This window comes from Petaurus breviceps, unplaced genomic scaffold (genome assembly GCF_028583685.1).
Source record: "Petaurus breviceps papuanus isolate PSGF00001 unplaced genomic scaffold, PetGlider_PUasm1.0 90925, whole genome shotgun sequence".
In the NCBI taxonomy this organism is placed as follows: Eukaryota; Metazoa; Chordata; class Mammalia; order Diprotodontia; family Petauridae; genus Petaurus; species Petaurus breviceps.
In genome coordinates, this window is record NW_027187380.1 from 11,518,467 (window position 1) to 11,544,378 (window position 25,912).

A 25,912-nucleotide genomic window follows, 5' to 3' on the forward strand; every position below is an offset into this window, starting at 1 on the left:
GACTCTGCACTTTATCCACTGCACCATCTAGTTGCCGTTGGGTAAAAAGTAGCAGAGCCAAAATTTGAACCTCTGAATACAAATCTCATGTTCTTTCCATTTTCGAGGTCTTCAACCTAATGCCTGTGAACTCTCTTTAATGTTTAATTTTCAGTATTAATAATGACATTTCTCTATGTTTATTTTCCTTTATAATCTGATTTTTTGAAAAATATGCATTTAAAAACATTAATCTTAAGAGGAGTCTACAAGTTTTACCAGAATGCCCACAAAGGGGTTTATGACATAAAAAAACTTTTAAGAATCCCTGCACTACACTCTGCTGCCTTCCTATCCTCTTAGAGGCATATTTGTGTTTGCACTAGACCACCAGGGTCATGGCAGACAAAAGGAGAGGTTGCTTAGCTGTATGTTAATCTAAACCATGACATCTACTTCTCTAAACATGAAGTGAGAGTATTAGGTTACTTTCCCAGTCACTATAGTAGGAATACAAGCTACCATGTGAGGTTTGTTGTTTAGAGAGATTAAATTCCAAATGAATCTGTAGTAGATTTACAATAACATATCATGTGACTCAACAAAGACCTGTTCCAGTTATTATTACTATCTAGTGCTTTGAAAATTTTCAGATAATAGCTACTTAATTAAGTGCTAAGATTACATTTATAGGGCTTTCTATCTAGTATTCTAAGGAGCTCTAAAATTCTCTTTTCCTTCAAGAAAAGGCACCACAGCACAAAGTTTACATTTTCCTTCCTTCCTTCCTTCCTTCCTTCCTTCCTTCCTTCCTTCCTTCCTTCCTTCCTTCCTTCCTTCCTTCCTTCCTTCCTTCCTTCCTTCCTTCCTTCTTTCCTTCCTTCCTTCCTTCCTTCCTTCCTTCCTCCCTCCCTCCTTCCCTCCCTCCCTTTCCCTTCACTGTATTGCTCAGACTCACACTACTGATCAGTAAGGGAACTTTGACCTGCTCCATTTCTAACCTGGGCTGCTTTGTTTCTCAGTAGGCAGGTTGCTAGCCCCCTGCTCCTGAGGTCTTACCGTATTGGTATCCAACTTAGTGTCAACACCTAATCCTCCTAGCCCTCTGTACCTCATAACTACCAAGTTCTGGTAATCCACTAGCCTAAGCCTCCCCAGTAACAGGGATTAAAAGGTGTGTGCCACCATGTCCCATCTTACATTTTCTTTCATAAATAGTTCATTGGCTTGGCAAGGGATTCTTAGCTCCTGACAATTAAAAGAACATTTATTAAGAATCTACTTGGTATACTGTACTAGGCCAAGGAATTTAGAAAGTTTAGATAAGACAAGTTCCCTACCTTTGTGGAGTTTATAGTCTAGCAGTGCTATTATACCCATTTTATAGATGAGGAAGCATATATGTGTACTTAATTGACTTGACAAAATCAACACTATTGGGCCATTTGGGGTAGGTGGCAAAAGGAGAATTCATGTCTTCTGGGTCTTAAATCAGATGTTTTCCATTATACCTCAGCAGCTTCTAATAATATCACTGTTCCACTTACTCTTCCCCCTCCTCCGTTAAAAGAAGGTGATATTTTGAGGATTTAGGTTATTATTCTAGGCTGACTATACATTATACATATAATTTTCCAGCCAAACTGGCCTATTGACTGTTGCACATATAGTGCTTCATTTCCTGTCTGTATAGGGTTTCACCACTCTCCTATCTCACTTCTGCCTTTTAGAACCCCTGGTTCCCTTCAAGGCTCAGCCTACATGCTACCTCCCACAATAAGCCTTTCCTTATTCTAGTTTTTAATGCCGTTACTAGTCACTGGGTATTTGTTTTGCGCCTACATATTAACATCCCTCTAATAGAAAGTAAACTCCTTGACGGCAGGGCCTGTCTCACTTTTGTACTTCTCTCTCAAGTACCCAGATACTTAAGGTACTTAACTGCTTGTTAGTTGATTTAGTGACCTTTTTGGCCAACTACTAGTTGGTTGTAGTTGGGCAGAGAGTTTTTCTGGATTAATAATTTCATAAGTATTAAAAAAAAAAACACCTCCTGGTGAGGAAACCCCTTCTACTAGTGCAGATGTTTTTCATCTTATAGAATTAGAGGCTTTTCTGGGGTACTCAGGGGTTAAGCCACAAGTATGTTTCAGAGGCTAGACTTAAATCTAGCTAGGTCTTCCTGATAGAAAGCTTGGGCCTCTTCACTAGGCTGTAATGTTGCTTACTTCATGTGTCAAACAGATTCTTGTGGTATATATTGCTCATCTCCTGAACTTCTGGCTTACTAAAAGTGTTTGCATATTTATTAAATGCTATTTCTTAGTAGCTTTCTGTCCTTAGTTTGCTTATAGTTCAACCAAAGAACCCCTATGCTATAAGAATTTCCTAGAAAATTCTTTGAAATGTATTGAAACCAAAGGTTCACACATTCAACTCTCTTGTTTCCTGTTGTCATTGTACACCCCTGGGTTTAAGGGAAGGATGTACTTATTAGTGGCATATTTCAAAAGGAAATTTGGTTAACTTTCTCAGCCTTCAAAGAGATGCACAGTGGCCCAGTTCTGTATTTTTGCAAAAAACAAAAGGTTAGAACATTTATCAGATATTTTTATTCTTGTCTATATGCAAATTGTATCTTCAAATTCCTCATGCTCATTTCATTTTATAAAAGTTTTTTTTTTTTTTTTACCAGAGCCAGTTAGGGGAAATTTTTACCCCCATTGTAGGGGTAGATAGTCTACTAGACTATGGTATTAAGGCTCATATGTCCCATTTTCAGATGTTAGTACATCAGTAAAAAGTAAATTTTATTATTAAAAAAAATCCCCACAATTTCAGATCAAAGTGGAAGCTCTTGCTGTCTCTTCTATGAAAAGTTCTAAAATGTTGATGGGTACAAAAAATATTGATTTTTAAATATCACTGAGAGATCCAATAATTTGACATCTTTTGCTAAACCATATTGCATAATATGTAATTTTTTAAAAGAGAGATTACCAGGGTGGCTAGGTGGCACAGTGACTAGAGCACCAGCCCTGGATTCAGGAGGACCTGAGTTCAAATCCGGCCTCAGACACTTAACACTTATTAGCTGTGTGACCTTGGGCAAGTCACTTAACCCCAATTGCCCTGCCTTCCCCCTTCCAAAAAGCAAAAAAAAAAAAAGAGAGAGAGAGATTATTTAAAGCCCACCCTGTGTCCTCTCTGTACTTTATTTCCCATTGAATTCCTTACCATTTTACTGTTGATGATTTATTTGTAACAGTTGAAGGACTCTTCTTGTTAAAATAGTCACATCAGAAGGCAATCTAAATATCTTTAAGTGAGAAAGTAACCCCAGTATTGCTTTCTGCAGGCTATATTATATTTCTGTTATATTCTGTTGTATCATCTTTGTCCAGACCTAATTGAAATTGGAATTCTGAATTTAAATTTCTTCAGAAGTAGGACACTTATTCAGATTGGCTCATATAACATTGGCTCCCCATTGCTGTTGTATAACCTATGTTATATAGGTCTATGCTATAGGCATAGACCAGCTCTACAAGCTTCTTGGAAGCTGAGCAGTACAGAGTGGAACAGATGTCCAATTGCCTTGTTAAATTAACTGCAGAATAGCTTCCCACCCCAACACCCCATCAAGGTTTTCAGAGATCTTAATATTAATAGCTTGGAAATTGGAAATGCCAGTCACATGCCACAGGCTTTTGCTTTATACAATTTTGTTCTGTATGGGAAAGGTAAAAGTGTGGTTTCTCAGAGACTGTCTGCTAAAGTAAGTAAGTCCTTAGGTCTTAGGCCTAAGTTTTCATTTTTTTTTATTAGAAATTATGTGACTCTGAAACTTTAGAAATCTTTCTGTATAGTTGCTCTATTCTAGTCAGTCCTTCTCACCCAGTTTACTATGAAAGAGTTCTATAGAACTGCAAGAATTGCTGAACAAGACTACTGATAAGAGAGAACAGGCAGTAACCTTGGAAAAGAAGCTCAGTCCCTGGTTCCCAGACAAAAACTCATAGATAATACTAAAAGTAATGAAGAATGGAAGGAGCTGGCAGCAGCAGGTGGATTTGACCAATCAAGAGACAGACAGTAGCCTTGGGACCCTCAAGTCCAGATGTATCAAGGGTAGACTGAAAGGAGGGGTCCAGTATTCTGAGGTTGTAATACACTGATGTAATGGACCTAATTTATTATGTAACAAGATTAGAGCCTCATTAGTAATAATTTTGTTAATATTCATAACCCTTGCTTATTTAACTCAGCTTTAGCTTATGTATGGCGGCCTCCTCTCTCGGTGCTGTCCCAGAGACTGGACCGCCCGTTTCTCGCGAGATTCTAATAAATGTTTCCAACTTCACTTTAATAAGTCTCCGAGTAGTCAGTTTGGGTTAGAGTCTCCGTATCCCACACAGTTCGAAATGAAATGAATAGCTGGGCTGAGTTTCAATTTATTTCTCATGATTCATTTAAAAGAACAGAACCCCCTTATAGTTAATGATTTATTAAACTGTTTCTTCTTAAGGGCTGTGTTTTTTTTTAACTGCAAAATGTTTTTTTTTTTAATATGACTTTGATTACATTTGATTACTTCATGAGCTCAGTGCCCTGGAGTCTAAACTATAGCAATTTTCTCATTCACACCAGAGGTGAGTGTCATAGTTCAGCAGAAAGCTAGATTTTTCTTGGTCTGGTTTTGCTTCCAGGGATATGAGAGGAATTGCTCCAAAAGACAAGTCATAGTTTAAAATTGCATTTTATTATGAACTAGAAAACAAACAGGAGTATTTGATATAAAAAGGAGCCCCCCCCAAAAAAGAATATGTATGAAATCATGAATCTATTATAGCTTTTAAAATGTGTCTACACACACACACACATATATCAAAACTACCAACATTGCTTTGCTTGTCTGTGTCCCCTTGGATGGACTTCATTCTCCTCTCTGTTATGTATTTCTGAACATTTTATTGACATTCTCTTCTTTCTTTTCTTTTTTTTTTTTTTGCATCACTGTCTCTCCCACCCCCATTGCACCATTTCCCCAAAGCTCTTCCTTGTTGTAAATAAACATAGTAAATCAAAACAAACTTGTATGGTATTGGTCATGTTTGAAAATGTCTATCTAAGCACCTGTAGTCCATTACTTCATGAGTGGTGGGAGGCAAGCTTCATCATCACTCCTCTGGAGTTGTTAATGAGCATTCTTAAGTTTTTTTAAGTTATTTTCCCTGACAGTTCTGCAGTTATTATATAAATAGTTATCTTGGTTCTTTTGCTTACTTCACTGTGCATCATTCATACAAGTCTTCCCAGATTTTTCTGAAACCTTTTCTCTTATCATTTCTTGTGGCACAATAATATTCCATTACATTCATATGCCATAATTTATTCAGCCATTGCCCAGTTGATGGGCATCTTCTTAGTTTCAAGTTCTTCTCTACTACAAAAAAGTACTGTTATGAATATTTTTGTATGCGTAGGTATTTTCCTTCTATCTTTGATCTCTTTGGGGCATATGTTTAATAAGAATATCTGTGTCAAAGGGTATGCACAATTTAGGGATTTTTAAAAAATGTAGTTACAAATTGCTTTCCAGGCTTGTTGGACCAATTAATAATTGCATTAGTATGCCTGTCCTCCCACAACCTTTGCAACAATTGTCATTTTCCTTTTTTGTCATTTTGTCACTTTGTAGGGTATGATGTGAGGTAGAACTTTAGAGTGACTTTAATTTGCATTTTTCTTGTTAGCGATTAGAGGAGCATTTTTTTGTATGATTGTTGATAGCTTTGATTTCTTCCTAAGAGAACTTGCCTGTTTTTATCCTTTGACCATTTATCTATTGGAGACTTTTCTTCTTATATATTTGCATCACTTCCACATATACATATAGATACATATGTACACACATACACACATGCATACATGGGGAGGAAGGATATCAGATCTTTATCAGAGATACTTGTTGTAAAGTTTTTTTCCCCAAATTAACTGGTTTTTTTTTTTCTGATTCTAAGTGCACTTCTTTTGGGCAAAAACTGTTCAGTTTTAGGATTAGACAGGACCTGGACAGGACACTGGTAAGGAACTTCCTCCAGCAATTCAAGTCTGTACCTTTTCTGCAACTTAGAGTCTCAGATGCCTAGAATATTGCGAGGTCTTAGTGAGGATCACAGAGCCAATATATGTTAGAAGTGAAACTTAAACCTCAGGCCTTCCTGGTTCTGAGGCCAGCTCTCTGTTCACTATACCATGCTGCCTCTTTTTCAATTTTACTTGATCAGAATTGTCCATTTTATCTTTATGTAGATAGAGATAGCTAAGTAGTTAGAACACTGACTTTGGAGTCAGGAAGACCTGAATTTAAATTCTTTACCCTTTTGACGATGGCTTCTCCCAGAACTTCCATTTAAGGGGGGCTCTCAGACCAGCTATCTCTTCATTTCTTATCCAGCTGCACCCCATAAATTGAAAGAATTTTCTGTCATGCACAGCTCAGGGTATGTTCCTGCCTTGCCCCTTCCTTTAAGGTGTTGTCTTCCCATTTTAGAATGTCAGCTCCCTAAGATTAGGGACCACTTTTATTTTTGCTTATAGTTGTATTTCCAGCACTTAGTACGGCCTATGGCACATAGTAAGTACTTAATAAGAGTTTCTTGATTGACTGAGAGTAGCCGTGTGATCCTGGGCAAATCACTTAACTTCTTTCTGCCTCAATTTCTTCATCTGCAAAATGAGGAGGTTGGACTCAATGAACTCTAAAGTCCCTTCTAGGTCTAAATCTGTGATACTGTGACCTCTCTATCTCTTGTTTGGTCAGAAACTCTTCCTTTATCCATAGGAAACAACTCATAATTAATACTGGAGCTTGTCCATTTGAATAGTTTTAGAAGTAAAGTTGACCACTATGATTCCAAATGATTGATTATGAAGCAGGAAATGCAGAAATAGATGTGCATTTTGGGACAGCCAATGTGGGAATTTGTTTTGCTTGATTATGTATATTTTTTACCAAGAACTTTGCTTTTCTTCTCTAATGGTAGGAGTGGCAGTAGGAGGGTGAGTGAGTTAGAGTAGTAAAAAAAAAAAAAGGAAAAGAGGGTCATTGAGGCACATATATACATGGATAGATACAGATGTTTATTTGTGTGTGTATGCATGTATATGAGACATTTACTAGCTGTGTTACCCCAACAAGTCACTTAATGCTGTTTACCTCAATTCCTTATCTGTAAAATGAGCAGGAAAAGGAAATGGCAAATCCCTTCGTATCTTTGCCTAGAAAATCCAAAGTGGGTCATGAAGAGAGTTAGACATGCCTAAAATGACTGAACAACAACAAATTTCATATACCTTATATGTATATGTGTGTGTGTGTTTAATATAGAGAAGAGAATTGAAGGAAGGTCAGAAAGAAGCTCAAACATGTAGGACAGCTTTGAAAGTTAACTGGTTGAACACCTTCTATACCTTGAAAGAAAAGCAAGCTATGCATAATAGAGATCCACAGTTTCATGTATAATCCTCTTCTTCTGCTCTATTATGTAGATGTAGATTCTGTTTGGTGTTCAATAGGTACAAAATTTAAAAATATTTTCTGAAAGTGAAGGAGAAAGAGGAAAGTTGTCATACTCCTTTTGTTGTTATTTGTCCTTAATTCCCAAAGAAAAACACTGACAGTCACCAGTGATGTCTTGACTTGCAAGTGAATTGGATTTAAGTGAGGCAAAGTTGTGCAAAATCATCAGCCTCATTCTCTTCCAGAGTCATCAAAGTCCAATGTCAGGACAAAAGTTAAGACAACTGGGTATGGCTCCAATGGGACACACCCTCTCCCCACCCCCAACCCCCCAAAAAACAAACAAACAAAACGACACCATGTTTGGAGTCTCAATTTGATATCTCTGTTAAACTTTTGCAATTTTGCAAATTGAGTTGGGAGGATTGGTTTGCTTTTAGACTCTAGCTATCCTTATTGCCTCCTTGTCATTCTGTATATATTGATAAAACCATCTCTGACTTAAAATAATAGGCCTTCACCTCTCAGTGTCATTAGCACAGACAAAATGCTTCCTTGAAAAAAGGCTATCATGGGGCAGCCAGGAGGTGGTGAGTAAGAGTGCCAGCCCCAGAGTCGGGAGACCCGGGATTGGTTCTGGCCTCAGATACTTAGCACCCACACAAAATAACTGGCCGTGTAACCTTGAGTAAGTTACTTAACCCCAATTGCTTTAAAAAATAAAAAGGCTATCATGGATACTTAATGGTACATATCTAACATGATAATTGGTATTTGCAAGGATGAACCTTCCTTTCACATAACAGCCAGCAGCAATCTCAAAATAGCACAAAAGTAGGGCCTTGTTTCTAGACCCACAGTAATGAATCTCATGACCAGATGAAGCCAGAAAATCTAAATGGTAGAATGTGGAGTTGGTCTGAAAGGGAACACTTTTTGTAGCCTTGCTTATGATTTACTCACTTGCTAGAGGCAAAGAATTACTATCTCTCCTTTACTAAAAAGCACTAATATTTATTTTATTTTCTTTAGAAGTATCTGACATTGGACAAGACCTTCTGTGATCTGAGAGTCATTTTTATTTCAGGAAGTGCAGATTTTGGAAATATGGTGTCTTCTATGCTTATTATTCTATAATCTACCTATCCTATCCCAGTCTCTGCTGAGCTCTAATCTCACATCTCCAAGTGTCTTTCAGACATCTTGAACTATATTTTCAGTAGACACCTTAAACTCGATATGTCCAAAAAGAAAGGACATTTCTTTCTCCCTAAACCTCTCCTATCCTTCCCTATTATTGAAGAAACAAATGCTATTCTCTCAATCCTTCAGGCCTGAAACCTAGGAGTTATCCTGGATTTCTCACTGTCTTTCGCTCCCTATAGTGAGCCAACAGCCAAGATCTGTTAATTTTATGTTTTCAACATCTCTTTGAATTTGAAACAAATCTTTGAATCTCTTTGAATCTCTTCTGTCTCCTGAAACTGCAACCATTCTAATGCAGGCCCTCATCACCTCATACCTCAATTACTGCAATAGCCTGATGGTGGATCTGCCTGCCTCAGTCTCTCTCCCCACTCCAACCTATCTTCCAGTCAACCACCAAAGTGATTTTCCTAAATTTAGCTCAGGTCTGATCATGTCATTCCCATACTCAACAAATTCCAATGGCCTGCTGTTGCCTCCAGGAGCAAATACCAAATGCTCTGTTTGGGATTCAAAGCCCTTCATAACCTAGACCTTTCCTATCTTTTCAGTCTCTTACTTTACTTTCCTGCCTTACTCCCTGACACAAATTCTTCCATCCAAGGACACTGGCCTACTGGCTGTTCCAATGAACAAGACATTCAGTCTCTCAACTCAGCGCATTCTCTCTGACTGTCCCCCAGGTCTGGAATGCTCTCCCTCCTCCATTCTGACCACTTACCTCCCTGGCTTCATTTTAGTCCCAACTAAAATCCCACTTTCTATAGGAAGTTGTCACCAACTCTTCTTAATTTCAGTGTCTTCCTTCTGTTATTTCCTATTTATCCTATATATGGGTTGCTTTGTATATATTTGTTTGCATGTTTCCCTCATTAGACTATAAATTCCTTAAGGGCAGGGACTGTCTTTTGTCTCTTTTTGTATCCCCTGTGCTTAGCACAGCAGCTGGCACATAGTAGGTGCTTAATAAATGATCATTGATTTAATCCTGATGGGGGTGGGGAAACAGCAGTTTGACATAGGTTGAGTACCCTTGAATTGAAGACCTAAAATCAAGTGGATTCAAATGGAAGTCTGGGCAGAATGTAACTGAAAAGTTTTGTTCTTCAATCATTTAGCATTTATTAAGCATTTATATAGCAGGCACTCTGGATACAGAGACAAAAAATAAACTAGTCCTTACCTTCAAAAAGCTAACATTCTCTCAGGTAGACAACATGTGCATATACCTATAAAGTGAATAAAAAGGCAATGGGGTGGGCGTGGCTAGGTTGTGCAGTGAATAGAGCACCAGCTCTGGAGTCAGGAGGAACTGAGTTCAAATCCGGACTCAGACACTTGACACACTTACTAGTCATGTGACTTTGGGCAAATCACTTAACCCCAATTGCCCTCCAAAAAGAAAAAAAAAAGGTAATAGGGAGGGGAAAGAGACCAGCACATAATAACCCTGGGAGGTGAGTACTGTTATTATCCCCATTTAACAGTTGGGGAAACTGAGGCATACAGCAGTTGAATGACTTGTTCAGGGTCATACAGCTTGTAAGTACATGAAGCAGAATTTGAACTTGAGTGTTCCTCACTCCAGGCTCTTCAATGTGAGCCTCACGCCATGCACTACAGTGCTGCCTGCCTGCCAAGTGGTCAGATTTATGTGAAAGAGAATGCAATAATAATAATTGCCAGCATCTATAAAATGCTTTAAGTTAACAAAGCTCTTTTCATAAATTATCTCATTTGAACCTCACAACGGTAGGTCCTGTGGGTATTATCCCAATTTGACACATGAGGAGAATGAGACCTAGAACTCACTCACTTGTGGTCACCCAGCCAGTAAGTGCTAGATTGGGGTTCACATTCCACCGAGGAGCAGCCACTTACCACCTGCATGATGGGCCTTTCCCCAGTGATCAGAGTTAGCACAAGCACCTTGAAACTCACTGGTTAGGCAGCTTCATAGCCTGATTTTTTTTAATAACTAGAGATATTTCAGATGCTCTAATTCTTACAGTTAGAGGCAGGCAGCTTGATAAAGGAAATAGAATGATGGTCTCTCAATCAAGAGGACCTGCTTCTCAGTACTGCTTCTGATTTTTACTAGCTGTGTGAGGATTTGGGCACGTTTATTAACCTCTCTAAGCCTTTCACTAAGAGGTTACAGATTTAACCTTTGTATTGTCACTCCATTGGTTACAGTTAAGCTACTGAGTATATCAACCTGCATTAGTGGAGAGTTTCCACACTGGGATTTCCCTGCATTGATTGGATCAAAAGTTGTTGTTGCTTTTTATTCCCCCCAAAGTCTCTTATGAAGGTTACGATTCAGGTTTGAACCCGAGAACATAATACTTTTGTATTCAAGGTCATCTCAAGACACCATCTCAGTGCATTCCTCATAGCTTTGATCACAGGTGAAAAGGGAATGTCATGTTATCTTGTCAGCCCTTAGGATTGTCAGTCTTTCTTGTCTTCTTTGGTTGTTTGAAACCGTCCCTGCCTGCTTCACTCACCCATGGGGAGAATTACATGGGAAATCAATGGGAAAGGGCTTCAGTGTTGTTCCATGGAGATAATGGAGGTTCTGGTATACAATAAGCATAATCCAGGCTATCTCAAGACTGCAGCTGATTAAATAAGTAAATTTGTATTCATTCCGTAGCAGCCAGGCAGAGAATAGCTCTTCTCCCCTGATACTGATCTGAGAAAATGTTATGAAGCATCAACAATCTAAAAATATCCACTATTAGGCCCCATTGCACTTCTGAGAATGGAAAAAGAGAAAAAAGTATCTGGCATTTTATCCAGGCATCAGAATGAACCAGAAATTAAATGCAAAAAAATTTAAATTTAGGTACTACTATAAATGCTGGTCTTTGCATAACCCTAAATATTGGTTTCTATAGCAACAGTGAATTGGTTCCTTGGTGCAAATACTATGCACCTGTAAAAATAATAAAATTAGATCTTTTCTGTTTTAGTTATATGTGCTGTACCAAAAGGCTTCATGTCCTATTGGCAACAGAACTTTTTTTTTTACTTTCTATGAGTAAAATTGCACAAATGTATTTTGCAGTTGTTTTCTTCTACTGCCTCGCTCCACCCCATCCCATCCCCACCCCTTCTTTAAGGTGAATGATTGTTCCAGTTTAAAGGCTCAGACTCCTGTGAATTTGTGTGAGCATTAATGAGCTATGTGTAAATGCAGTGTAAGGTTAAGCAGGCAAGCTGTGGACAGACAGGAAGAAGTGCTGTTTCACTTATGTAATCATGAACTAATAGAGACTTTCCTCCTTGGTGCCCCATCTTGATGCTTTTCATCATGTTTAGCATTATCTAAATCCTAGAGCCAGAGTAATAGTAATAACCTTAGATAAATTTAGTATTTTTAAAAGTCCTTTAAAAAATGAATCCCTGTATAAATCCTAATCAACACCATCATACATACATAGTAACACTTTATGTAGGATAGACCTTGCAAGGAAAATACAACCTTTCTTGGGGTACTGAGTTTTAAATATATGGTACTATACCACAAAATAGAATTAACAAGCAGTGTTATCTCTATCTGGATGTCCTTCCAGGACCTCAAACTCAAAGTACCCAAGACCAAACCTCCCACCTTTCCTTCCTAAATTTTCCTTTCCTTCAAATTTATTATTGAAGACATTAGCATCTTCTCTGTTATCCAGGGTAAAAACATTGAAGACATCTTTAATTCTTCCCCCTCCTCCACCATCCACAGGTTGGTGCCAAGGTTGGTTGCCAAGGCCTATCTCTACCATATTGTTCTCACCCATCCATCCTTGCCATTCACATCGCCAGAATTGTGATTCAGGCTCTCATTACACCTTTTCTTGACTTTTGTAATCCTAACTTGCATCCCTGTGCTCCATTTGTACTAATGTAAATTTTTTTAATTAATTTTTTTCAATTGATATAAATCTATATCTCCCTCCCACCTCTCTCCAACCCACTGAAACAAATATGCAGAATCAAACCAAAAAAAAGTTCACATTGGCCCTATCTAAAAAAAAAATGTGCATCTCATATGCACCCTAAGTGCATTACCTCTTTCAGGAGGTAGATAGCATGTTTCATCATGAGTCCTGTGGAATCATGGTTTGTCCATGCATTGATCAGTGTTCTTAAGTCTTTCAGAATTGTTAGTTTTCGTATTGTTTCTTTTATTATGTAAATTGTTCTCCTGGTTCTGTTCACATTATATCAGTTCATATAAGTATTCCCAGGTTTCTCTGAAACCATCTATTTCACCATTTCTCATGACATTGTATTTTATTCCATTCATATACCATACTTTGTTCAGTTTTCCCCCAAGTAATAGGCACCCCTTACTTTCCAGTTCTTTACCCTTCCCCCCAAAAAACCTTTGCAAATATTTTTATATCTGTGTAATACTGAGTGATCTGGACCCTGACATGTTGGGTGGATCTAATGTGAAGAATTTAGGTGAAGTCACAGATAGGAGTGGAACAGGAGGAAATGTGGACGAGTTACTGTCTGTACCACTGCAGCATAACCTACATTAAAACTTACATTAAAAAATGACCAATTCCTGTTGGTCCTTTCCTCGGTACACTCCAAGACCTCTACAACTTGCTATGTAAGAAAGCTGGTGTCTCTACCATTGGGTAAGGGTGAAGGTCAGGACTGATTAGGTCTGTTCTATACTGGACAAGTTGGTCAGTTGACAAGGCTATCTTTTAGGGTCAGCCTCATTTCATTTGAGTGTTTCTGTAAGGGTTTTCTGACCTAAAAATCTCCTCTTCATGTCTGCCATTGATACCTTAAAATTTCACTATTATGGATTAATTTTTGAGTAACTTTTGCCTTCATGGTTAGGATGACTTATATGCTACTCAGAACTTTGTGCCACGTAACAGTGATAGATATGCACAAAGTCCTCAGATTTTATTAGAGGGGACCCCTTCATAGCTAGTATATATGAGTAAAGATAGAATAGAAAAAACTATTTTCTTTCCCACCTCTTTAATTACCCTGGTACTTATTGTTTTGGGTTCTTTTGGAGGGGTAAAGGCAGGGCAGTTAGGGTTAAGTGGCTTGCCCAAGGTCACATGACTAGTAAGTGTTAAGTGTCGGAGTTTGGATTTTAACTCAGGGGTCCTCCTGACTTCAGGGCAGGTGCTCTATTCACTGCTCTACCTAGCCACTCCCATACTTATTATTCATATTTTATATATATATATTTTTTAATTATATATTATTAAAATATATATTATATATATAATATTCATTATTATTATCCCATACCTTATACATAATAGGTGATAGGATTGGGGTTAGAAGGCTAGAGAATCATATCAAATTCCATGGAGTATTAGGGTGTAGCTCTGTACACCATTGGCAACTTCTTCCTTCATTCATGGCTGAAGAGGCAAAGGTTTGTGTCACTTGTCATAGTGTTTGAAGGGCTGTTAGAAAACCAAGGTTCTTCATATCTCCTTGGGGGGGGGGGGGGGAAGGGGAGAGGAAAGATGGAAACTTGAGAGGGTGAAGGAGAAAAAGATGCTTCTGGATGCTTTTGAATTACATGGTAGGGGCTTACTTTCTTTGACTATTCAGTGACTTGTTTCCCAGGATTCTTTCTGTCTTTCCCAAAGAAACTAGAATGCTGTTTTCAAGTGTTTGCCACAATGTGGCACTGGGATTTTCCCAGAATTCATATGCTGAGTAAAAGGGCAAACTTGTCATATAGGAACAGCCTCTGCTTTTAAGAGACATCGTCAAGGACAGGTATGACTGGAAAAGAGACACGGAGTCAGCTTTGTGGTGAGAGAGGAATGACAGGTGAACAGCCTTGAGTGTTTCAACCTTAACAGCTACAAAATATTAAGAGATTTAGAGCACCTTGTATATTGGGTAGATCTTCTGTGAAGAAATTATGAAAGGACATGGACAAGTATTGAAAAGGATGAGAAAGCATGGATAAACAGTTTGTGAGAGGCATTGGTGATGAGAGTACACGTGTCAGTGAGATCAAGGACTACAGCACATCCCCGAAAACCCGCTCCTTGTGGTTTTGTGAGGTGGGGTGATTTAACACACTGGACATGGACTCAGGAAAATGTAGGTTCAGATTCTAGGCAAGTCACATAACCTGAGACTCAGTTGTCTTATCTGTAAAATAGTGATACCCAGTGTTTGTGATACTCAAATGAGATGATACCTGTAAGGTGTTCTGGCCTCCTTGCTGCTTCTCCTCTATCCTGCTCCATCTGCTGACTCCAGGCTTGCTTCATTCATTTATTTATATTTTTTCCTTCTTTCCTCCCTTCCTCCTTCTCTCACCAAAATATTTATTTGCAATATACAAACTTACTCCCCCAGTAGGTAGAAGGCAGATTCTCAATTCCTGCACATCTACCTTGTACCACCTCAGTCTCTGGAGAAAGGGGATTAGGTTCATAGCTTAAAATCAGTTCCTATAGATCATAGTCCCAGTTCCAAGTTCAAAACACCCCCTTGAGTTCAAGTCCCAGGCTCCCCAGCTTCTCAGGGCTTCCATGTCAGGCTCTGGCTGGCTGTACCCACTTCTCCTGCAGTCCTCACTCCAAAGTTGTCATCATGGCTTGAACTTCTGGGTCCCATGGTGATCACCTCCAAGACCTGAAACGGAAAAGAGCAAATAACATAGAACAGAAACAGGTATCCCCAGGGCCAATCCTCATATCAGGGGTAAAAGAGGGAGAGCAGGGGAAGGAAGTACTTCCTTCCCCTCTCACCAATTCGGCTCTTGACCTTTATGCTATGTATATATGAACTGTGGTCTTCACCCTCTGGACACAGGAGATAAAAATGACCCCAGAAAAGCAACTGGGCATTTTCACTGGCTATCCCCCATGCCTGGGGCTCTCTCTCCTCTCATCTTCTCCTCTTGGATTCCTTGGCTTCCTTCAAGTTTCAACTAAAGTCTCACCTTTCTCAAGAAACCTTTCCTGGGGGGAAGGGGCGGACCCAAGATGGTGGAGTAGAAGCACGGCTTCCACCTTCCCCAATCCATGTAAAAAGGGGACTCAACAAACTTTGGAGCTGCAGAACCCACAAAATGACAAAGAGAAGCCAACCTCCCACTGAGGACAGCCCGGCAGACCAGCAGGCTGGCAGGAATCAGCCAGCACAGTGCTCTGGGAGCTGAGCCCAGCCCCACGCTGAGGCTTTAGCCCCAGGGCAGGCTTGACCAGCCGCTGGCCAGAGGGACTCCAGATCAGCAGCAGCGGTGGCAGTTTCCAGATTTATCAACACATAGATGCGAAGGACAAAGTGAGAGGTCAGTGCAGTCTGGACTTTGGAACCAGTAAGTGGGAGTGCGTGGCTTTCACCCCCCAGGTGAGAAGCCACTGAGCCGCCAGCACAGCCAGACAGCGCCCTGTGGCAGCTTCAGCTCCTGGCCTGCAGAGTGTAGGGGGACCAAGCACCAGTCTGAGGGGTAATCGCTCTTGCTTTAACCTGCTTGGATCTGGATTGCAGTCTAGGGTGGAGGTCCTGAGGTGTGTGTCCAGCTTGCCAGAGAGTGTGGAGACCTCAGAGAGGGCACCCATCTAATACCTCCGGCAGCTGAGAAAACCCCAGCGTTTGGGACCAAAGCTCCCCTGTCTAGTGGCAGAGTCCTACTGTGGCAAAAAGCCCAAAAAGTCAAGTAATTGAGTGGCAAAATGAGCAGGCTAAGGAAACAAAGCAGACAGAAGATTCCAACATTACATTCCTATTTTGGGGACAAGAAGGAGCAAGGCATGGAACAGGAGGAAAACAGTGAAGTCAGAACTCCTGCACCAAAAGCTTCAAAGGAAAATACAAGCTTGTTACAGGCCATAGAAGACCTTAAGAAGCAGATAAGAAAAGTGGAGGAAAAATTGGAAAGAGAAATGAGAACAATGCAAGAAAATTATGAAATGAGAGTCAACAGCCTGACTGAGGAAAATAACACTTTAAAAAACAGACTGATTCAAATGGCAAAAGAGGCTCAAAAAGGCAATGAGGAGAAGAATGCCTTAAAAAGTTGAATTTGCCAGATGGAAAAAGAATCTCAAAAGCTCAATGAGGAGAATAATTGCTTCAGAATTAGATTGGAGAAAATGGAAGCTAATGACTTTATGAGTTATTAATCAAGATGCTGTTAAACAGATCCAAACACATGAAAGAATAGAAGGCAATGTGAAATATCTTATGGGAAAAACCACTGACCTGGAAAATAGATCCAGGAGAGATAATTTAAAAATTATTGGACTACCTGAAAGCCATGACCAAAGTAAGAACCTAGAAATCATCCTCCAGGAAGTTCTCAAAGAAAACTGCCCTGATGTTTTAGTACCAGAGGGCAAAATAGAGGTTGAAAGAATCCACCAATCACCTCCTGAAAAAGATCCCAAAAAGAAAACTCCTAGGAATATTATAGCCAGGTTCCAGGATTCCCAGGTAAAGGAGAGAATATTACAAGCATCCAGGAAGAAACAATTTGAATATTGTGGAAACACAATCAGGATAACCCAGGATCTGGGAGCTTCTACACTAAGGTATTGAAGGGCTTGGAATGTGATATTCCCGAGGTCAAGGGAGCTGGGATTAAAACCAAGAGTCACCTACCCAGCAAAACTTGAGTATAATGTTTCAGGGGAAAATGTGGTCATTCAGTGGAATAGAGGAATTTCAAGCATTCTTGCTGAAAAACCAGACTTGAATAGAAAATTTGACATTCAGATAAAAGAAGCAAGAAAGACCTTGAAGTCCCATAGAAATCTGACAATAAAAATCATGCTATCAAAAAAAAAAAAAGAAAGAAACCTTTCCTGATCCCTCTTAGGGCTAGTGCCTTCCCTCTGTGATTATCTACAATTTGTGATGTATGTATCTTGTTTGTACATAGTTGTTCACATGTTGTCTCCTCATTCAACTCTAGGTCCTCAAGGCCAGGTACTGTTTTTCTCTGTGCAGATGATTGTCAGATCTGTTTGTGCACTCCTAACTTCCCTCCTGTCCTCCAGTCTCACATCTCCAGCTGCCTGTTGGACATCTTGAACTAGATGTCTTACAGACATCTTAACTCAGTATATTAAAAATTTAACTCAGTGTCTTTATCCCCGAAACCTTCTCCTTTTCCTAACATTTCTATTACGATCAAGCTCTCTCAGGCACCCAGGCTTACCACCTACGTGCCATCCTCAACTACTCACCATCATCCCTCCCCCACCCCTTTTCCTATGTTGCCCAATCCTGTAGATTCTAACTTTGAAATACTTCTTGTATATAGCCCCTTTTCTCTTGACACCACTGCCACCCAGGTACAGGCCTTCATCACTTCAGCTATGGACTGTTGCAATAGCCTACTGCTTGGTCTCCTTGACTCAAGACTCTCTCCTCACTCCAGTTCACCTTCCACTCAGCTGTCAAATTGATCTTTCTGAACTCCAGTGGATCCCTGTTACCTTCAGTATCAAATATAAAAGGCTCTTGACTTCTGAAGCCCTTCATAATCTGTCCCCCTTCTACTTTTGTAGTCTTCTCTCACCTTGCTATCCCTCATGTACTTTTCAATCCAGTGACACTGATTTCCTTGCTATTTCTCAAACAAGAGACTCCATGTCTTGACTTCAGATATTTTCTCTGGCTGTTCCCCAGGCCTAGAACTCTCTTCTTCCTCTTCTTCACCTTTGGCTTCCCTGGCTTCCTTGAAGTCTTAGCTAAAGTCACACCTTCTGCAAGAAGCCTTGCTGATCCTCCTTAATCATAGTGCTTCCCCTCTGTTGATTATCTTCAATTTATCTTGTAATATAACTTGTTTTTTATATAGTTGTTTATATGTTGTCTTCCCCATTAGATTGTGAGCTCTGGGAGAGCAAGGACTGCTTTTGTTTTGCTGTTGTTTGCCTTTCTTTGTATCTTCAGTATTTAGCACATTGTCTGACACCCAGTCAGCGTTTAACAAATGCTTGTTGACTTTGTATTTTCTTAGTTCCTGGATGTAGTAGGCACTTAATTTAAATCACCATATAAATGTGAGTTGCTATTATGATGATAGTAATGATGAAGTATAGACCTGCCTTTATACTTTTTGGGCACCAGATGGCTCTCATGAGTTAATTAAAAATGTACTTCTTCGGACTAATATATTGTCTTGGGCCTACCTGAATTCAGCTGTCTCTGAGATCCGGGCTAGACTGGGATTTTTGCCAGTATAGACATTGCACTAGAGCCCCAGGGGAGAGTTGTACTGAAATATGCTATTGACCAGATACTGAGTTCTCTACTATAACCCTGGCTTCCCTTTCTAAGTAGAACTAAGAGATCATACTTGTACTTTGAAAATGAAGTCGTAGATATAACCTAAGAGACCTAGAAACATCTGCCCATAAAACAGATTTGAGCATCTTCAGCAGAGTTTGAACTACAAGTAGCATCTCATCAATTCTCTTCGCCCCTGCTAGCAGTTGTTCTCTTGATATATCTGTGCCCCCAAAGATTAGAAGTACATTTGTTTCTTCTTTGCAGTTGCTAGTTAGTAGACCCTGGTGGTTAAGTACAGAGAAAATCAGGTGGATGTGTTAGATAACTAATTCTACAGTCCTTGGTCTGCCTGCTGAGATGTATGGAAGGAAAAAGATTTTATTGTGTGCTGTTATAAGAACAATTGTAGCTGAAGCTGGATGTGGTTATTTGAGTCAGAATGGTTCTGCAACCTTAACTCTAGTTTTACAGTTGCATATGGTCCATAGCCATTTAATCACAGAAAAGGTTAAGGATCCCTAAGTACCTTCAGAGCCTTCAGAAACTGAACCAAGTTTTCCTCTGGTGATTTAAGTCATACAAGTAGGTGAACACTGTATTCTTACCATACTGTTTCTTAGAATGCCACCTGTGGTCAGAACCTCCTGTAAGATCTCTGCAGAAATCTGGGTGAGGCTTTCTATTTATTTTCTCTGAAAGAGCAGAGGGTTTTGGTTTTCATAGATAGGTACTGGCAGGCCTTAGGTTAACAGTAACTCAAGTTTCACTAACCCAACAGGGCCACCTTTGACACCTTTCCCTGCTCCTGGGTCTATAAAATGGGACTGATTAGAATGACCTGAATGTCTCTCCAAAATGAAGGCACTGACCTGAAGAATTTGGTCCACAAGGCACTGAGCAGTGGATTTCATCCATTTTGTTCAGTAGTCTTCATATAAAGCTTGCCCTTATTATGAAAAATGAGGTTACCCCTGAAGAACTCCAGAAGCTGTATATAGTTTGTTCTTTGCACCATTCTTATAGCTTATTCACCAGCCAGATACATAGGAAGCAGAGAGGAGGCATCCTATAAATCTGCATATAGCTGATTGTGAGAGATTGGGGCCTACCTTATAGAAGGTTTGTCCCTCTCTTTTCCTGGGTTCTTCGAACTCATCTGTGGGCATATTTTGTAAAGGAGTAAGAGAAGAGGAATGCTACCCCATTACTAACCTAGTTCTCTTAAGACATCTATGCTAACACTAGAGAGTTTATATTTGTTTTAACTCATCACCACCTATTCTATTACTTTGTATACTTAGGAATGGTAAAATCATTACCAAGTCTAAACTGTAAAAATGAAAGCAGAAAAATCTACAGATGTGGGTTGAGGAAAAACATTTGTTAAATGTTGACTCTAGTGGGGGAATGACTATATAGTACTCCCTCTAGGTTACCTCACTAGAAGACGGTTACTACCATGATAGTTTCTTGGATATCCTGAGTAGCTACTCCTAAAACTATAGTTCATAAACCCCCATCAGTGTATTTCTAGTTAACAGTCAGCCAGGAGACATTTACTGAGGTCTACTTTGAAACTAGAAGGAGGGAGCAGCTTTCAGGAAGAGGACAGCCAGCAGCAGAGGATAGTGCTAGCTTTAGAGAGCCCTAGCAATCTAGAATAGAACTTTAGAGAGGAGCATAGTGTGGGAGTCTCACTGAGCACCCTGCTGAGCAGAGATGCTGCAACCAGGGCAGACCTGAGTGAGGACTTACTGAAGGGAGAAAGGACATTGGGACCTTGCCAGTGTTCTGGTGGGGCAGTGCCACAGTTTTAAGTTGTCTAAGCCATATGTGTCACCTTTATGTCTGCCTGACTACCACTCTAACCCCTTTGTGCTCACTATTCCTATAGATGCTCTGTGTATTTGTGGAGAGTACACTCCTGGGCTATGGGGGAAATACTTTAGAGCTGCTGTTCTTAGCTATCCCATCTTGATTAAAGCCTTTGCTAAGACATCTCTCTTGAGTTTGCATCTGGCTGCATTCTCTAGTACCAGTTGTCCTGCTTCTGGAAGCAGCTCTCTCCTTCTAGTGACAAAGTAGACAGTGAATGGAGAAATAGGTGTTTCAATTAATTTTTCAGTCTTAAGATAGCTCTATCGCTAGTCTAATGATCTTTATTAAGAAGAACATTTGAGAAAAGTGGACAGGTTCAGTGAGAAGCAATAGGGCATTCAAGTAATGGTAATATGCTTAATTGTTTGTGGAGAAGTAGAGTATTTGCCTCTGTCAAGAAATTTTCTTCAACATTGATTCATTTAGGCAAGATATCTGCTATATACAGGGCATTGTGTTAAGCACTGGGGAAGATATATAAGTATGTATAAGACAAGATCCCTACTGTTAAGGGTTTATAATCTAGTAATCTCCTTTATAGTCACAAAAGAAGATCTTGCTCCTCTCCTTCCACCCCCACCCCCTAAAAAGGTGGCAGACAGGATCAAGGAATTTTGAGCAGATTCTCAGCCAAGAACCTAATTTTTATTTTGTTTTGGGACCTGGAATGAAAGATCACTTCTCTGCAAGTGTATTTAAATTTTATAGAATTCTAGTAGAAATTATCCATCATATTTATGTCCTTCCTGAGGAGCTGTGTAACTTGAGAGACTGTCAGTTACTTATCACTTCATATCTTAATCCTCAAAAGGGAAAAAGAAATCTGACTTGGGGGAGAGGAGGAATTTTTAAATTATTTTCTTTTTAAAAATCCCTTTCTTGATTAAAAACTCAAGTAGCAATTGCACATAAATATTTCTTTTATAGGTATTCCCAGTTAAGCTGTGTTAAAATAGAGATTTGGAACGTGAATGTCAATCACCCTCTGCTGCCCTCCCCCCAAAAGGATAATATAAAAGTTATTCCTGTAACTTCAATGTTTTAGTATGGTATTATGTTTCACTTGCTTAGTTGTGTTTTGCTTAAGCTAATATTATCATTGTTTTGAGTTTTCTGTGAACATTATTATTATTTATTGTAAAAAACACTGAGGAATTGAGAAAAATATCTCTTACTGTGAATTTAGATTTACATTTAGGATTAAAAGATTGTCATATAACCCACAAAGTCCAAAATCCAAGATAACTGAGAATTGATTATCATTAGGATTTTCTTTAGGGACACTAATGAAATATAATATAAATGTTTTTTTTTTTACAGAATTTTGTTAGATTTGAAAAATGTATATATTTACCTCTTCCCTAAAATGAGTAAGATGGATACAAAACACATTCTCTAATATCAGTGGTTCTGGAGGGAGTATGGTCTACTAAACTTAAGGAATGCTATTTGGCACATGTACAGCTATAAATATTGATATACTTTTGTGTTCAATTTTAAATAAATTTATCATTTTTTGCTCCACATTTTACTTTCTTGTTTTTCCCCTACTATCACTAGTCCAGATCTCTAACATCAGAGGTAGAGGCCAGCAGAAGATAGATAGTTAAAGGGATAGTGAAGAGAGATGATGAAGATCACCACAAACCTTTGCCTCTTCCAGAAATAGCTACTGGCCCACATTTTTGAAGAACATAGCTTTTTTTATGGTCAGCTGAGGCCAAAACCTTTACTTCACTATTTGAAAGCCCTAGTTTTGTACACATGATACGGTTCCCTTTATTTTCAGTTCTTAAATTCCTAAGGCACCATGTGGCATCTCTGAAGGAAAAGACATACATGTCTGGCTCTGACATCTAAGGTCAAATTTAAAAGCCTTTCATGATTAACCTAGCCATAGTGTTTCACTTAAGGCATCTGGAACTGTTTGGATTAATTCTCCAGGTTTTGAACTAATGCACAGTGACCCAGATAAGCTTTGTAACCAAACTTTTCTCTCTTGTTTTGTCTTCAATCCAGTTTCCTTATGCAGCCCCACCTCCCCAAGAACCTGTGAAGACACTGAGAAGCCTAATCAACATCCGCAAAGATACTCTAAGGATAGTAAAGTAAGTTCTAAGATAATGTGATAGGGTTGGAGATCTAAGTCATGAAATGGGGAAAAGGTGCTTTTGCCTATACCCAAAATTTGATCCCTGACTTTGCAAGTATGTTCTGTCCCCACCAGCCATTTAGTATTGTGATCAGGCAGCTTTGTAACTAAGGATTTTCAGTATTTTGTTTTGATGAAGAACTTCACGAGGATTAAACTAATACCTTCCTACATGCCTAAGAAAATATTAGGTCAGTGTTATCCCATTTTACAGGTGAGATAACTGAGCTGGGTGACTTGTTCAGGGCTCTCACAGAGAAGTGGAAATGAGAGCTTGAAGCTCTAAGTCTTTAGTTTTTATTATTAATGTATACATATGAGATTTTCTTTTATTATATATGTTCTTCCTTTGAGAAAATTAATGTTCTGTGTAGACTATTTAAATCATCATCATCATTAATAGTATTATTTAATTGCTTTCACTCTGATGTCCATGAGAGCACAATTGCTAAAGTGAAGCTGCTCCCAGTGCATCTCGTATGCTATGGCTGGGCCCTCACAGGGCCGGCCCTGCCTCACTCTTTCCTTGGGGATTACCATCTGGTGACAGCTAGTACAGAATTATCAGAACTACCTGACTCTGATTGTGGGATTGAATTATTGGTCATCCTCATTATCATGAGGTAGATGTATTTCTTTTTATTTCTTTAAGGAAAATATTTCACCCGTAAGCATATTGCCATCTGCTTCTCTATCTTTAGATCTCTCTCAGTCCATCCCTAGGGCCAACTCCAGTGATGAAGGAACCAAGGCCGTGCTTCAGAACAAACTGCAGCAGGGTTTCCAAAGTACACAGGGGAGTTAGCTGCAGGAACTCAGGGCTGAGCTGAGGTATATAATAAAGCCTCAGGAGCCTACCAGCTATCAGATACTCAGTTTATAGAATGATAGAATCTCAGAGTTGGAGGGGACCTTACAGATCATCTTGTCCAACCCATTCCTGGGTAGCATATTACCTCTATGGCTTTTCTGACAAGTAGTCATCTAGCTTCTAAGTAAAGCTCTCCAGGAGTGGAGAACTGTACCTACTTAGGCTCTCCCTTCCCCATTTGGTATAGCTCTAACTTGGAAGTTTTTCAAGTGTAATCTCTCTGCCTAATATTCTAGCCCTTTAAAAAAGTGCTCTAAGAAAACCACCCTGGTCCTCAACGAAGTTTTCTCTTCTCCAGACTAAATATACCTAATTCTTTCAATTCTTTATGGTTTTGAGTTCTCAGCATCATCTTGATTATTCTTCTCTGTGCTTTTCAATGCCCTTTCTAAAATGTGACACCCCCAAAATATAAAGAAGAAAGGACTTATCTGTGTTAAATTGTTCAAATTTGTTTTATTGGTAATAGCAAAACGTTGGAAGCAGTACACATATACATGCACACAGACACATACATATATATATATATATATATATTTAGCAACTGGAGAGTGACTGAATATATCACGATAATGTTTCTTTTCTCTTTTTTTAGTATTTTCCTTTTCCCCAATTACATGTAAAAACAATTTCGAGCATTCATTTTAAAAACTGAATTCTAAATTCCTTTCCTCCCTCCCCACCCCTGTTTTGTATAAATTACATTTTTTTATAATAATGGCAAACAGTTTTATATAAGTTATACATATGTAGTCATGCAAAACATTTCCATATTAGTCATGTTGTAAAAGAAAACAGACCAAAATTAAAACCCAAGAAAAATTTTAAAAGTTAAAAAAGGATGCTTCAATCTGTATTTAGACTCCATCCATTCTGTCTCTGGGGATAGATAGCATTTTTCATCATAAATCCTTCAGAGTTGTTTTGGGTGAATGTATTGATCAGAATAGCTAAGTCATTCACAGTTGATCATCTTATAACATTGCTGTTACTGTGTATAATGTTCTCCTCATTTCATTTTGCATCAGTTCATGTAAATCTTTCCAGGTTTTTCTGAGAGCATCCTGTTCATAATTTCTTTCTTTTTTTTTAAATTAAATTTTATGTTTATTTTTAGTTTGCATCATTCATTTCCACAAGATTTTGAGTTACAAATTTTCTCCCCATCTTTCCCCTACCCACCACCCAAAAACAGCAATCCCACTGTATACCCTCTCCCCCAATCTGGTCTCTCCTATATCCTTCCCCATCCCCCCTCCGACTTTCCAGTAGGGCAAGATGGATCTCTAAACCCCAGTGCCTCTATATCTTATTTCCCATTTGCAAGTAAAAAGAAATAATAATAATAATATATTTTTAAACATGTGACTTTAAAATTTTGAATTCCAGATTATTTCCCTTCCTCCCTTATCACCCACCCTTAATGGAAAGATAGGCAATTCAATATAGGCTGTACATATGTAGCTACGCAAAACATTTCCATAGTTGATATATTGTGAAAGACTATATTTCCCTCCATCCTATCCCACCCCCCACTTGTTCTATTCTCTACTTTGACCCTGTCCCTTTTCAAAAGCGGGTGCTTCCAACTTTCCTCCTCCTCAACCTGCCCTCCCCTTCATCATCCCCCCTCTCATCCCCTTCCCCCCTACTCTCCTGTAGGGTGACATACCCTATTTAGTGTATGTCATTCCCTCCCTAAGCCAAATTCAATGAGAATAAGGTTGACCCATTCCCTTATGCCTTCCTGTTCTTCCCCTCCATTGTAACAGTTTTCCCTTGCCTCTTCTATATGAGATAATGTACCCCATTCTGTCTCTCCCCATCTCCTCTCATTATATTCCTCTCTCGCCTCTCAATTTCACCTTTTAAGTATCATCCCTTCCTATTCAACTCGTCCTGTACCCTCTGTCTATGTATACCTGTACACATATATACACACACTCACATATGTATTCATACACCCATATACCCTCCTATATAGACATATATGTGTGTATCTATCTATCTATCTATCTATCTATCTATCTATCTATCTATCTAT

General features: G+C 39.1%; 1 protein-coding gene across 8 annotated transcripts in view; it reads left to right on the top strand.

The window, feature by feature from the left end:
- The window catches only part of RNF157 (ring finger protein 157), a 153,504-nt gene that overhangs the window by 92,439 nt on the left and 35,153 nt on the right, over positions 1-25,912 (top strand). For all 8 annotated transcript variants that reach the window (XM_069076315.1, XM_069076317.1, XM_069076319.1 and 5 more), the window contains one exon: positions 22,865-22,953. In XM_069076315.1, coding sequence (XP_068932416.1) covers positions 22,865-22,953 — 89 coding nt within the window. The remainder of the gene's footprint in view (positions 1-22,864; positions 22,954-25,912) is intronic.